Raw genomic sequence first — 16,431 nt, 5'->3', positions numbered from 1 at the left:
TAAAAAGCTGTGTGAACCACTAATGGAATCATATACCTCTGATTTAGAGAACAGAGTTAAATTCCCAGTCTACTGGCCCACTATGTATAATTTTCTTTGTGTATGTAACAGCTACTGGAAGTGATAGTGATGTTCTTCAAAGAGCAAACAAATAGATATAAGTATGAAATTAAGATGTGCAAGGACGTAAGAACCATTAAATTTCCAGTGGCCCCTCAATTAAATGCAGTTCTGATCCCAATAAAGCAGCAGTCATTGCCATCAAGCATCATTAGCCTTAAAATGGTTCCCTGCAATGGGGCAGCAAAACAGATCCCCGTGTGTACTGGATTAAGTCACTACTTGCTCTGAGATCTTTCACATGTAGCAAAGGCCAGTGTTAAACATGTAAATATTACATCATTATCAGTTGATACAGCTGATGTCTCAATGAGAAAAATCAGAGCGATGAGGAAAAGCTGAGAAGCAGTCTTAAACGTAGAGATATGCAATTTCTATTTGCACTGTACATCTCTCATCATTGTCTTCATCCCTGTATTCAAGCCACAGCTCCAAACACTCAGCTTACTCTTGCAAAACAAGATCCATAGCATGAGTCTTCTGCTCTTTGCCATGCTCTCTTTTACTAAAAGAAAAATGTAGTACCGTAAAGCTATCTATGCAAAGATATGCATCCGATGACTTAGGACGTGTTCCACTGTTATGCACCACCAAAGGCTAAAATACCTTCAGTTCATTATTTTTTTTTTATTGTTAATTTCAGACCAACCTGATTTATGCTCATTTGCTCTATTAGGTATAGCTCTATTATAAACAAAAGTAAGAAGACCAACACAGCCAAAGAAACTGTAGACCTCCTCATAAAGAAAAACCTACAAAAATTATTTTATGAAGGACAGAAATTGGGTTGTTCAAACTTCTTACAGACAGATAAAAAGATATGAAGAATGTTATGAACACTCATATGTCAACAAAGATTTTATTTCTTTAAACTTAGATTTTAGATTCCCATCCTTGTTAAGACCAAGTTACCCTGCCAGAAGAGACAATGGTTAGTTTTAAATTACTTGCTATTTGAAAGGTAGTTTTATTTTTTACTTCCCAAGAAAATCTGAATTAAAATGAGGATTGGAATTTCCAGTGACTTCAGTCATGGCTGCAGTCATCTGACTTCACTTACATCTCACATTTTAATCTCAGATAACCTACAGCACCATCACCTTTTACCCCCATACTATTTAACATTTTATCCAAGGACCTGAAGGAAGATATGCTGTCATCTCTAATAAAGTGTACAGATTACTCAAGGACTGAAATGTACAGTAAAGGTGGAAGACAACAGATACAGCTGAATTTGATTTATCAGAATAGGTTTCTGTACTGGGTCTGGCTGAACTGGAATTGGATTTCCCCTATAGCAGCCCTCACGGTGCTGTGTTTTATGCTGGGAGCTGGCAGGGTGTTGATAGCACCCTGGTGTTGTGGCTACTGCTGAGCAGTGCCTGCACAGCACCAAGGCTCTTTCTGACATTTCCCCCAGTGGGATGGGGTGGGCAAGATCTTGGGAGGGGACACAGCCAGGACAGCTGACCCAAACTGACTGAAGGGATAATCCATACCATATGACGTCTGCTCAGTATAAAGCTGGGAGAAAGGAGGAAGGGGGTGGGGTCACCCTTGGTCCTCCGAGGCAACCACTACATGTATCGGAGCCCTGCCTCCTGAGAAGGCCCGACAGCGCCTCTTCATGAGATGTAGAGAATAAATCTGTTTGCTTTTGCTTCCGCGCACGGACTTTTGCTTCGCTTTGCTTATATTAAAACTGCTTTTGTTTCACCCACAAGGGTTAGTTTATCTTCTTTCCCCTCTTTACCCTGTTGACAGAACAAAGGGAAGGGGGGGGGGGGGGGGGGGGAAGTGATAGAGTGACTTGGTGGATACCTGGCATTTAGTCAGAGTCAAACCATCACAGTTTCAAACAAAGTATGTGTTTTAATATGCTTGAAGACAAAGTAATACATATGAAAACAGAAAATGCAGGTGACCCTGTACAGATATTGTAGATAATTTTCCTGTTCTGTGCATTGGCTTCAAAAAAAGTCACAACCGTGATATAATGAGCTAGATATGAACTCCCAAAGTGATTCTGTAGCCCTGAAGGTATAAGCAGAAAGTCTCAGCTACAAAAAGGAGAATGTACTAAACCAGAATTTGGCAGTAGGTATGATCTGGGCTGCAATAGATGTATACTTCCAATATTCACAGTAACAATATTGATAAAAAAGATAAAAACCTAAGAGTTGTGGGAGCAAGCTAAAGAAGTATATGCCCTGTAGCAACACAGGAGGAGGAGAATGCACCCAGACTGCCAACTAGACAGGCAGGGGTGACCTGAATAGGGTAAATGTACCTAGGAAGGTAGGAAAAGTGTTACAAAAGGATCCTCAATCTAGAGGGGTAATCTGTAACAAGACTGACAACGTTATTGTGTACCACAGTGATCTGGGAACACAAGGAAATCACTGCATTCAAAACCCGGTAATTTAACATTTGCCACCTCTCATTGTAGCACTGAAGCACACTTTTAACAATATAAACAGTAATCCAATATGTAATGATACCACATAATGTAAGTGTGGTAACCATAGCCTTGGAATTTTCAGATTTGTATAGGTAGATTCATAATCTTAATTTTCTTTTAAAGTAGTATACAGGGTACATTTTTTAGTCTTAAACTTTTCAATTACAGAAGTAAAAATACTATGAAGATTTAAACATTCAATAATAAATGAACTTTATCAATTAGACCCAGCTGCAACAACTTCTTCAACTACTGCAGCATCTGAATGCTAATTATCAAACGCATTTTGTTCTAAGGGCAAATTCCCTCTATTTCAGAACAATGTCTGCTTGGACTGATCCACTTTTAGACTGTCTACATTAAAGACAACTGGACATGCTCCAATTTCATTGGAGTTGCTCAAGGTAGTAAAGCAGGAAGTGTTTGAAATTAATAAAAATATCACAAACAGTAAAATATGCAGAGTTTATGAAAAAGATGGGTGAAAATTCTTTCTTAATGACTCACAGATGAAAGGAAGCCTATATTTTTTCAGGACAGCATGTTGACTCCTCTAATGTCACACTGTAGAATACTAGGATAAAATGCATGCCCTTAAAAAATTCTATTATCTGGTTCCAAAAATCTTAATTTGGAAGATATTAGATTACTAACTTGCCTTATTTTATTTTTTATTACCTATGTTCTAATGTCATTAAAATTTTAGTAAGAGTATTTAATCCAATCTGGAACATATTTCAGAGCGAAAGACTAATCTAATCTTAATTTATGCATTGAAGAGACAGTTGAAGCATTTGCATTGCATTATTCACTCAGCTTCTATGATATCTCACTTCTAACATGGTCTGCTCTCTGACACATTTATACTTGGACAAATCTTCATTTTCCTTCTTTTGCTTCAGTGAAGATCAGAAACTGAATAAACTTCGAATCTAATCAATTGCTATTTATATATTTAATGTCTTTATGCTGTTTTCATAACATTTTTAGTTCAAGGTTAAGAAAAAAGTGATAAAAGGAATTTTATTGACAACAGTTTATGTCATCAAATCTTTATCACAACACATTCAAGAAAACATCTGCAGGAGATGTAGCTGATAACTTCAATGTTGATGGTGAACCTAATTTTGGTCTGATTAACAAAGCAGGGTGTTTCCTCCTCCCAAACACTCTGACTTAGAAAATTAATTATTTATTTTAGGTGAATATATGCAGCCAAGTGTACTTATTTAAAAGGTGTAATATAAACCAGTACTTCTCCCTACTGTAGACTTACCACTGTAAAATAAAATAGTGAATATCCTCGCCCCAAGCAAGCTTAAAATCTGGCAAGCAGGCATCCCACATAAAATCACAAAAGCACATTTACATACTAAAAGCTAAACCTACAGTGCCTCTCAAGATAACTAAAGCATAGCATAATTATATAGCCTTGTATAACTGACTCCCTCAAACCCCCAAAAAAGTCCTAATTATAAAATCAGTTTTGGAGGCAATGTGGAAGTTATGTTACCAGAACATATGGGGGAGGAGTTCAAGTGGCCTAGTTCCTAGAAGAAAACTCAGAATAAACGAGCACTGCAAGTATTGAAACCTTCAGAATTTTTGCAGCATGTCATGAGTTTCATTATGCAGTACAACTACAGTGTCAGATTACTTTGCAGCTGACAGAATTCATCTCATACCTTACTATAACATCATAAACATAAACATTTAGGCTTTTATTTTCAAACGTTATTTTTACTTTGAGATCAGTTTTTAAAAATACATACCTATATAACAGAAACTATGTAACACAGCATTTCTAGAGCTGTCTTAAATTTTATCTTGAACCTCCAAAAGTCGAGTGCAAAATTTTGCATTTTTTCTCAAAATACTAGCCCTGAGAGTTTCAGATGTAAAATTAGTCTCTTACAAAATAATTTCACTATGAACAACTGGGGAAATACACTCAAATTAAGAAGGTTGCAGTTAAATTTCATGCAACTGCATTGTGAGAACATTCTCCCTAGATGCTCTCACACCAAAGGTGAAATGTAGTGGAGAAAAGATTTAGCCTGCAATTTTGCCAAGTTTTAAATGCTTGTTTCAGTTTAAATTCTCTGTTACTCAAGTGCTCATGAAAGCAAGAAGATCATGGTATCTGCAAAGCAGGTTTCCATAATAATAATATAAACCAACATGAATGTTGTTATGACATCGATATGTTAGGATTTCTACACCTAATACACTATCTCCAGTGATACGATGATCAGCAAATCTCTAACTAGACACCAGTGCTATGCGTAGCTAATTGTCTGCAACACCAGCTGAGAACTGAAGTAGTGATACAGTTTAGCCTCCTATGTTCCTGTTGCCTCATATCTGGAGCAGCTCAAGGATTCAGAGCATAAACAAATCATGGTTGAAACAGATCAGGTGCATGCCAGGAGTAGGAAGTAATAGCATAATAAAGCCACAGTTCCGCAGCAAAAACATGAAACAAAATCTGCAAAAATACTTCTATGAAACATCACTGTCTGGAGGGCCTTAAACAAGCAAACGCTTCAAAGTCTCTATACCAGCCTCCACCCCAAGAGAACAACTGACTTCTAAACTCTCTGCTTGCCCCAAGACTTCCAGAGGAGAAGCATCAATGTGTAACTGCTCTTCACAACTGCGATTACCCAGTGTAAATCTTGCCAATCAGCTAGTGAACGCCATGGCATTTCACCCTTGGCTCTTAAAGGGAGCACACTCCTACCACTGACATTCGACAATATTTTCCCATGCTGTTGGTCAGTTCATCTCAGGAACAGATTTATGGTAAATAAACAAAATGCATGTGAATGTTTAATAACAAGGCTGAGGAGAACACACTTTATTCACCTTGTTTACTATAGGAGACATCTATTCTCATAGCTGCTGATGATCCTTTGAAGACTACTGAGATAAGAAATTTGATAATATGTCCCAAAATTGATGATCTGTGGCTGACACAACTCTTATTTTTACTTGGGACACTCAGCAATAGCAGGGTATTTCTCATGTATTAGTGCCATAGTAAAAGGCTGATGAGAACAACTGTGTCATGCCTGTGACATTTCTTTTCAAATGTCTACCAGTCTAATATAAACCAATAAATTTTTACAATGGGGGACATCATCTCTTCCTGACATTCCTTCCTTAAGATGCCAATGAATCCAAGGACACATCTATCTGTGGCAGTAGTGTGATTCAGGAGTGGGATGAACAGAATGGGAAGGAAATTTTAATTCCCAAGGACAACTGTGTAATTGATGAAAAATTATTATCGAAAGGAAGATTATTATGTTTCTTCCAGCTCATGAAACAATACACAACAATAAAATAACAAGATAATGGGAATAAACTAAAATATATAACCAGAAAGGTACATTACATTGTTTTCACTGTTCTAACTACCCTGCCCATTGGTCTGACTACAAACCTTCCTGCCTTTTGAACTTAGTGTGCCATAATTACAGAAAATAAGGCTTGAAAGACCCTCAAGAGGCCATCTTCCAACAGAATAGTAACAAACATTATATATAACAGAAAACAGTCACAACTGCAACTTGAAAACATTTCTTAGTCTGTAACTCTAAAATGGCTCCAGCTGGGTGAGAGCAGAAAACAGAAGAGAGGAGGGAGGGGAAATTATATGTATTAATAGTAATGACAAAGCAAAGCATACATGAACTACAGAGAGATGAAAAAACAGACAACAAAAATTTAAAACACAGTAATCACTACCCATCATTCAATATTTTTCCAATCTGTTGCTCTTCCTGAACGGGACTGAAAATACCTTCCATGCATTATTAAGAATTAGCTCCTGAAATCCACCTTGATACACTTAGTGCGAAAAGAGAAACGTGAACCAGAAATAGATCAAAAGAATATCAGACAAGGGATATCAATTACAGCAGCTAGAACCAGGCAATAAAAGAGAGACAGGTTAAGATCAGTCTTTCTCTGGTATTCCAGTAAAACTATTAGTACATTTAATACAAGAGGTTCCATTAAATTGGTCGGACTGCAATTCTGAGCATGGAAGATTAATACAAGTTATAAAGGACATCACAAATATTTATACTGCAATGTCAAGTTACAGAGAGAAACATATAAATTAGAAGTATATTAACATTAACGTTCATTAAAAAAATGAAACCAACTATTGAAATTGAGATTGCCTGTGTAGCACAAGCATTACAAAACCATCTTTACTTCTTGGTTGCTCACAATTCTTCTCTCCACAGGACTATTTTTTACTCAGTATTGACTTGAAACAGAATTTTCTCAACTTCTACAATAGAAGGTATATTCCAGATACACTTCTTACAAACATTTAGTGCATTCTCCTAGTAGTGCAACTTAAGATTTGTATAATGGCAAAAAACCACCCACCTTCTATATTATGCTAATTACCTATAGAAAATTTGAAATATCTCAAACCAAAATTGCTTTTACTGCATTATTTCATATGTTAACATTATCAAGTATTACATGTACAGTATCTCCACTTTATATTATTTATATTTCTGTATTTCCCTCTTCACTTCTAGTTACAGGGAGGAATAATATGCAAGACAAATTCCTTATCATGTATAAGAGCTTAATTTAGACTGAGCTCCTGCTTGTTGTTTAACATTTCTTTCTAGTACATGTGAGAAAAGCTTTCTGTAAGGAGATGTTAACATTTTTCTTATTTCACCTCTTTCATAATTTCTTTATTCTCATGTCCTTAATTGGCAGTTCAGATATTAAAAGAGCTCACCATGTCAGACCCATGTTTTCAGTTACTGCTGTAACCTGTAGAACTCCAGGAAGTATTACAATGGTAAGAATAAAATTTAGAACACTGGCCTTACACTACGCATGCATTTTTTTAATTCCAGTAAATACTTTTACTAATTTTGAAAAACAAGGAGGGGGGGATCAGGATGCAGTGACATTTCTTACCAACAGTATTATTTTGGTTTTTGATCTTTATGTAATCATCATCATGAAAAACATGCTTGAAAAGAGTCAAAAATCAGTCTTAAGAGTCCAGAACTCATCACTCTATCTGAATCTCATTTCTTAGCTGCTGGGTCCAAGTTTGATTACAGTCTACTGTTCAGATGCAGTACCATTTTTTAAAAAATCCATTGATAAACTTAAAAAAACAATGTTGGGTTGACAGAGGTTTACAGAGAATAGAATGCTTCCAATCAAACAGAATCCAGGATCACCATTTCAGTGAGAAGTACAGTATAGCTCAGCATAACTTCATTTACTTTCACTTTGAGCAACACAGAGACTGATTGCACCTCAGAGACACTAAGGGGTTAACATAGTGGTTCAGGAGGAAAAAAAGATGTTAGGTAATGACAAAGAAAATAAAGAAGGTAGCTTAAAGAATTAGCATATAAAGAAAGAATTTCCAGATTCTCAAATCATAAACGTGCTTCAGGCATGCTCCTTCTCATTAGCTTCAAACAGAAATTCTGACCTCAGGAGTGAGAGAGGTGATTAAAAAGGAAATGTGTATATATTACAGAGGTAAAACTGTTATATGCCAACACAGAGGTATTTTTTGAAGACCCATCTATTATTACACATACTTAAGTAGAATATATGACCTTCCCTACATTACCACTACAGTCCTTCAAGAAGAAACAAATTATATCCACTCCATACAGTTATTATTATATTTAGTTTGATGCAAAACCTGAAAAACAAGCATACCTCCAAAGAGAAGGGAAGGTCCTAGAATTAGACAGAAAGCAACTTAATAAAATTGAACTGTGTAACAACTGTTTTGCCAAATGGTTTGTTTGCCTAAATTAAAAGACAGTGTTACAACCAATAGGTCAAAGAAAAGGAAAGACAGCCTGAACTTAAGGTAGAACTACAACTGAAATCAATATGTAAAAATGTTACAAATCTAAATCTCACTTTATTAATATATTTTACACTCTCATAGGAAGAACTTCATAATAATTAGACTGAACAAGTATATTGTCAATTTTAAAGGATAAAAAACTCATCAAATAAGGAAGTTAAAATACTAAAAAGCATACCAGAAGAGGCTTCCAGTCTTTCTAATCTGCTGATCAACCAGTCAAGAGATCCAGAAAATTGAGCACAGTTTTTACGATTCCCTCGAATCAGAGCCGCTATTGGAAAAGAGAGAGAGAGGGGGAAAAAAAAATCACAATTATAAATCCATTTAAATTAAAAGAATCCTTGTCTTGTCTTTCCCAGAAGGATCCAGTAAAATAAATTCTTAATCTTTAATTATTGATGTTCTTGATTTAAATTTAAATAACCTGAGTTAGATTTAAGCATAAGAAATAGCCTTGGCATAAAACTGACCTTTAGGTATTTGAATTATTTGTCAATAATCCCTGCAAAATGCTCTGCATGAAGTAGCCTGTACTGACACCACAAAAGTCAGCTGCTACAGTAAAAACAAATTTCTGTAAAACAGCATTCTTGTAATGACAGGAAACACTGGAAGAGCAGATTTTGAAGCCAACAACATAGATGATGAATATAAATTATTTTCTGTTGATAAAATACCTTTTCTCAAGCCTTATAGGAATAAAAAAAAAAAACAACCTATGTCCAGGAACTGTTTGTCATACTGTTGACAGGGCTGCAAGGAGGAAGTAACTGGTTGAAACTGTTTCACCATCATACTTTAAGCTGAAGATTGAAGTAGACTGAATGCATGCGCTGGCTTGATGAGTATAACTGACTCGAAATCTCACTGAACACTCTAGGCACCCACAAACTTGCCCTGTCCTGGAATATCTGCGTTTGCATGTATGCGCATACACATGAGCTCGCAGAGAAGCATCTGCAAAAAAAAGTGACGCACTATCATTATTGTTTGGTGTGCAGAGCAACGCAAACTGCTTTTCTTAAGATTGTTTTCCAATTCTGCCAATAAATTATTTCAACCTGTTATTTGCAGCAGCAGCAAAGACTGTTGGTCCTGCTAAGAGGCAATGGTCTCTCAAAATCTATGTTTTCATGCTGCAGAAATTCACTATATTATATTGCAACTGTAATTTTATGCTGTCACATTCATAAAAGGTTAAACTTTGAGACCTGCGACATAAATGTGATATGAAACTGTATCTGCAAAGGGGAAAAGCAAACCTGGAGGTGGTTGCAAATGGGTCACTGCACTGATGGTTCTGTATCGTGAGGAAAGATCACAATCCAATTGCTTCATTAGGCAAAAAACCCAAAACCAACCAAAAAAACCCCAACAAACAAAAAAAACAACCCCTAACAAGCAAAACAAATTTTAAAATATCTTTATTTTGCTGTATTAGATGAGAAAAAAATCTATACCCTGTAATCTTACATAGTTAATTAATCATGACCATTGTTATTTGAAAATACTTGAGAATCATAATAGGAGGAGCATCTTGTTAAAAGACACAGATTAGAACTAAGGAACACTTGTTTCTGTAAGTGACTTTTTATTGATTATAGGCAAGCCAAATAATCTCACTGTGCTTCAGGTATGAACATAAAATGAAAGCAGTAATAGTTCATTGCTTAACACAACATCAATAAATTTAACTTCATTAACAGTAATAAAACACAGATGGTTTCATAAATGCAGCTCAGCAGAAGTTTGTGAAGGGTTAGTATTCAGTGGTTAAAGCTGTGCATTAAATGAGGCACACAGCCACTTAACACTGAAAACAAAAAATAATATCCAACAGTTGCTTCTTTCATTGCTCATTATGCTGAACAAGACTAGCATCCAGTTTAAAAGAAATAAAACACAGGATGTGGTCAGTCAGACATTAAAGTCACATCATTACACATACTCTTGTGCATTCTTTGGTGATGCAGAAGGATCAAATACAAGTTCAGAGTGACTGTATGTATTTGTACTAGAGGAAGGACAGATGCCTTCCTTAGTAAACATACGGCAATCATTTTAAACTGAAAGAGGGTAGATTTAGATTGAATAGGAGAAAGGAACTTTTCATGATGAGGGTGGCCAGACTAAAAGTCTCTTGAGATCCAAACCATTCTATGATTTTTATATCTGACAGTATCCAGTCTCAACTCAAAATCTGTAAAGGCTGCCATTCTCATCACAGTGATATATATCACAATGTCAGTGAGGTGACAAAAGCCACAAATTCTGGCATCACAGTTTCCTTTTATTTATGTGCAGACTCAAAAAACAAAGTACTGTTTGCTGAAGCAAGACTGAGCAAGCAGTATCCATTTGTCATCCATGCAATTACTGTACAGCTCCAGTATTATTCAGAACAGAGCAATGTATAAATTCATTATAGCCAGGCTTCTTAGGCATTAGCTGCCAGAAGATAATGCAGTGAGGTAAGTAACATAAGAGGGCAGGAGGGGCACAGAGTCTCGGAAATCAACAAAAGCTTGCACACTGTTCTCCTCAATACAAGTCCATGGAAACAACACAGTAAAATTTCCTTTTGCAGGCAATCAGGAGTGAAAATACAAGCAGCTGTAGTAGTTGATTAATAACCCTAGCGGTAGTAGTTGATTAATAACCCTATATAATGAGCCATACTAGAACATAAATAACATAGACAATTCAAAATGGTGAGCAAACAAAACAGGTGATTAAATGGTACTACCTAAATAGAAATTTGACCAGGACACCAACACTTATTATGAGATTTTCAGTGACTGCAGGTGGACAAGACCTTCATGATATACTGCATCTCAGAGAGTACCTTTCTATGGCATACTGTATCCTAGTATAATGCTGGAGTCACTGGGCATTACTGACTAACGAGAGGGGTTCTGGTTATAGAAGCCTTAGATTTGTGTAAAAAAATCATAGACTTCTACAAAACTGACCACAATGTCATGGCTCCTTAACACAGGAATGACATGTTCACATATATTTTGTTTAAACATTTTAGGGCAGTATATGAGATACATCAGCAATACAATCATATGAAAAAGCAATCAATCATTTAATTGAAGTCAGAAATATGTTATTTATCATGATAAATATTATTATAAAAATCACATTATTTGAGTATTTTCAGTGTATTTTATTTTTAAGCATGTACAAAGACCTGGAAATTCAAAAATCTTCTTTAATTTTTATCCTAAATTTCTACACAGTGGTAATTCCTCTATACTAAAACAGGTTTCTTCTGAGTATTATTTTGAGCAAAAACAATCCAAGTAACCAATAATATATCTTACCTAGTAATTCATACAAAGAATTCAGAATAGATTTCCATGCTTCTCCAGCTTCCTTCCCAGCTACGTCTGCAAAATGAGCTGCACTGCTGTATACATTCAAGCGATCAATACATTCAAGAACAAGGTTGATCATACCCTAAAAATGGAAAGGCTCAGATTATCAGAAAAAAAAAAAAAAAAAAAAAAAGTATTGTTTAGGTGCAAACACATAAGAGTTTCAGAAATCTAAGAAAACAGAACATGAAAGTCAGGAGATGCAAAATGCAAGAATATATACATGGAGTCAGACACATGGAGCCCAACAAGCAATCCCTATGGAAAAGTTTTCCTTGACTGTGGTAATAAAAATCTACCATTTAGGATGGTCAAAATAAAACAAAAAATAAACAGTATTCCATATATAATTTTAGGCAAGTTTCTATTCTGGAATGCATTTAGGCATCTGACTAAGTAAAGGCAACTAACATTACCAGACAAATAATAGAAAATATTAAATGAAATATGTAAAGCATGATTATTAAATACAAAACATCCTTCTGCACCAAGAGATTAAACTATAATGGAAGAAACTAATTCACACATAAGGAGTAAATTATGGTCAGAATTCAGATCACAAGGTCATACTAATAATTTTTTTAAAAAAGGAAAAGGAAGTAAGGCCTTAAATGTATTTATTCAAATATACAGGAAAATCAACAGATTTTAAGAGATTATAAATGGAGCAATTGACTCTTACAGGACAAAAAAACACCTGCAAGCATACTTCACATCAGTGCTGCAGACACTGTGACATACTTGCAGACAACATGGTGGAAAAACAGGAGTAAAACTGAGAGAATTACCTCTTCCTGGAAGAGGTTCTGGCGATTCTTCAGTGCTCGGAGCCTGTTTTGTTTGTCTTCATGCTCCAAATGTTCATCAGGGGGGTGAAAGTAGCCAATCAAGTCCTGAAGGCTCAGACTGACTGACTCAATAGGCAAATCGACAGCGGAAGACTTCACTTTCTTGTTGAGAGCATCAAGGCCCCTATGAAAAAATGCAAAGTCTCCTGACTTTTGGAAATTATTTTATCATTTAAACTTTTTACTGGTTTAAAAGCAAAGTTTGTTTAGATGTCAAAGGTCAATTTATTTTCTGACAGCTATGTAACTTCTCAAAAATTATTTATGTCTGACCTAGTTGCCACTTAATGATTCATCCCTCCCTTCCCAAACATAAACTGGAAGCATCAAAACTTTGGGTTTTTAAAGTTTTTTTGAAATCCACAAAACACATTTTAATATTCTACCTTCACATTTAGCAGTATCAGAAACAGATAAAAAGATGTAGAGAAGTTACTGTAAACCTGTTCAAAGCATCATGAGGATGGGATGGACAGAAGTCAAAGAACCAGTGCTATGGTGCCAAAGAGGGCCCATAGAGTCAATACAGGTTCTCAAGCATGTCTCTAACCTGTTCTTAAGCCATCTTCAGTACTGGAAGACGCAGCTCTTCCACACACTCTGACTCAGTACTTCATTAGCGTTTTTATTTCCCTGATACACAATTCAAGCTTGGCCTTGCTGTAGTCTATGACCATCGTCTCCTAGAAGTGGAGGGCAGACCATTCTCATCCATGGTGCACCTCCCCCTTGCTTTGCTGAACCCCTAACAAACCCCATAATCCAATTTTTCCTCAGCGCTCATGTACCCCTGATGTACCTTTCTCTTCCCTTTAACCTCACTTTTTTTGAAATGCGGCTTTTGCAACTGAGACTTCACCAGCGCCATGCAGCAAGTGGAAGGCAGGGCCTTCCCCTTGCACCTCCCTGGCTCCCCTCCAGAAGGCGGTCATGGGCAGGGGCTGGGAAGGGAAACTGCCCCAGCTGGGGGCTGCAGGAGTCCCACCAGAATCTTCTGGAAGGAGCAGGAGGGGCCATGAGGGGCAGAGAAATCAGGAGTGCTGAGGGCGTGTGAACATAATGCCCATCCTCAGGAAGGAGGGAAAGATCCAGAGGATCCTGAAACTCTGCAGGAGCCAGCCAGGGCTCTGAAGTGCTGGGAGAGGAGCAGCTCTGAAGGGAAGGGCCTACCCTGGTTGCCCACAGCGGGCAAGAGCAAGAGGTGGGGGCTTATTTGACACTTGTGATTTCTCTTTTGACTCATTCTCAATTCTGCCATTGTAATAAGGATTTTTTGCTAGCATATTTTTGAGTAAAACCTAGTTATGTAGCAAAGAGGTCCTCTTTGTTTTCAACAGTGCTCTATTTATGCCGACCTAAAGAACTCTGAGCTTTCCCTGGCAGAGGAGCCCACCATGTCCGATGGGCACCCTCCCAGCCCCACAACCCTTTTTTTTCTTCCTCTTTTCTTTCCTTAGAGGCACCAAAGGTCCCTGGAAACCTAACCCACGATCATGCTTGCCAGTACTCCCTCCTGAGCTGCACAGCACCCTGCTCGCTCCCAGGATTCCTCTTCAGGCCACAATATGCATCAGAAGCCCCATTTTATACTCATCTTTTTGCTGGATTAAGACAACACAGATAAGCATTGCTGGGGGGAGCAAGGGGAATGGTGTTTTGGTTGGTTGGTTCAGGTGGATTTGGTGGGGTTTTTGAACTGGAATGTCACTGTATTTTCATCTGAAATGGTGAACTAGGGCTTGGAAATTTCTAAATTTAGGAAGCATGAATTCAGTAGGAATATTTACTGCTGAAGATTAAAAACCGCTTAGAATAAATAATGAATATGTATCAAAAAATAACCAGAAAAGCTACCTTTAAAACATTTTTTATTGTGAGCACGTTATCTGAAGTGCAATTTTTCTACTGACTTCAGGGGAAATGACTGGAGCACACACTTATGAGAATAATTTTGATCTTCTCCAATTCAGCTTTTTCTTCTTGGAGTAACATCCTGTCAAAGTTAAATTGTTAAACACTACCTTGGTCTCCCTATGCACTCCGCAAAAACCTCCACTGTAATTTAGCAGAACCTTGATTTGTGAAACCTTATCATTAAATTGCCTTTCTCTGTCCTTATCTTTTATGGCATCCTTAGAAGCTTCTATGAAAATGTATTATTTACAAAGTGACCTAGGGTTTGCATTTCTTTTGTATTTTAAATGTCATACAGTAGGCAATTCTCCTGACAGGCATTTTTCTCTGTTGTTATTTAAGTACCTGGGTAAATGTTTTTCAACAAATTGACATGTCTATGTCTTTGACTGTGTAGCAGTTTAGGGCATGGCTGCTTCAGGTCACCAGCTTCCACATCATCTTCTCTTGTGACAAATGAGTTCCTATGAAATTCTTATCATTCCATAATAGTCTTACTGCATATCATACTTTTTCTAATGCCAGCTACACTGATGAGAGGGGCCTTTCATTACTGAAGTCGCAAACATTTGAGAATTAGCATTTTATCAGTGTTATTTAGGAGGACATTTAGAGTAGGAAGATAAAAGCAAATTGCATAAATCTGGCAGTATATTTAAATGGCTAAAATAGTATAAATAAAACATTTCATATGTTGCAAAACATGAAAAGAAACAAGTAGCATTAAAAGGCAACAAATAAGAAAAGTAATGGTAGGGTAGAATGAAGGTGTAATTTCATACTTTTAAGAAAAGCTTTTCCTTGAGACCATTAATCTCCTCAGTACATTTATGTCTTGTACAGTTTTGAGGTATACAGTTATCTCCTTCTTCCAGGTTTTGCAAGAAAAAGCACTTTAAAAAACCATACTTAGAAAATAAAGAGCTAAATGATACACTGCATGACTTACAGCAAATTTTGGCAAGGAAAAATCTCCATGTCATGGTTTGTTTCATTTTCAGTATGTTTATACATTCAAATCAAGGTCGATAGTGATATTAGAAGATAAAGAAATTGAACAATACCTCTCAAGATACATTTCTGCTGATAACACAAAGAATTGGCATAAAGTCTGGTTTGAGAGTATTCATCTGTTTTGTCTGAGAATTAAATTGTTCACTGTTGTGTTAATGGCCACTTTGAATAAAACAAAAGAGGAAGTTAAAAGGGATGAAAAGTTCATTTTAAAAACGCACCTGATAAACCTGTTGAAAAGGAAGACTGTACTACGGATGACACGTGCTGTACGGGATTCTTCATTCTGAGATCTGGACAATGTTAAACCATCATCCATATGACCTTCATGGTGCATTATTGCCTGCAATTATGAAGCCACATTTTATGAAGTCACACATTATGAAGTTACATACCAAAAAAAAAAAAAAAAAAAAAAATTAAAACCTGTTAATCTCTTGTTTTACTTTCTCGTGTCCCACAGACACACTTGTGCTGAGCCAGCAGGTTCAGTGACATAATAATCTCAAAGTCACAGCTTCTGTAAAATATGTATATTATTAAAAAAAAAAAAAATCTAAAGAGGTTTGTTTGTTCTGAGCCAGCAGGTTCAGTGACATAATAATCTCAAAGTCACAGCTTCTGTAAAATATGTATATTATTAAAAAAAAAAATAATCTAAAGAGGTTTGTTTGTTGTTTGGTTTTGTCAACCTTAAAAAGACTTCCCTTACACAGCAGCAGATCCCTAAAGTACGGACAAGATCAAAACAGGTATTCTTTACTGATTCTGATTTCCAAGTATGTTACTGGCCCTCCTTTC

General features: G+C 36.4%; 1 protein-coding gene across 6 annotated transcripts in view; it reads right to left on the bottom strand.

The window, feature by feature from the left end:
- RYR2 (ryanodine receptor 2) overlaps positions 1 to 16,431 on the bottom strand; it is a 431,008-nt gene that overhangs the window by 210,000 nt on the left and 204,577 nt on the right. For 5 of the 6 annotated variants that reach the window (XM_074896823.1, XM_074896825.1, XM_074896824.1 and 2 more), the window contains 4 exons: positions 15,852 to 15,973; positions 12,643 to 12,826; positions 11,801 to 11,936; positions 8,647 to 8,742 (listed from right to left, as the gene is read on the bottom strand). In XM_074896823.1, coding sequence (XP_074752924.1) covers positions 8,647 to 8,742; positions 11,801 to 11,936; positions 12,643 to 12,826; positions 15,852 to 15,973 — 538 coding nt within the window. Of the gene's footprint in view, positions 1 to 8,646; positions 8,743 to 11,800; positions 11,952 to 12,642; positions 12,827 to 15,851; positions 15,974 to 16,431 lie in introns of those variants that run through there. The other variant, XM_074896830.1, reaches the window with a different exon arrangement.

The sequence above is a fragment of the Athene noctua genome, chromosome 1 (genome assembly GCF_965140245.1).
Source record: "Athene noctua chromosome 1, bAthNoc1.hap1.1, whole genome shotgun sequence".
Taxonomy (NCBI): domain Eukaryota; kingdom Metazoa; phylum Chordata; class Aves; order Strigiformes; family Strigidae; genus Athene; species Athene noctua.
This window is presented reverse-complemented; position numbering and strand designations above follow the sequence as displayed.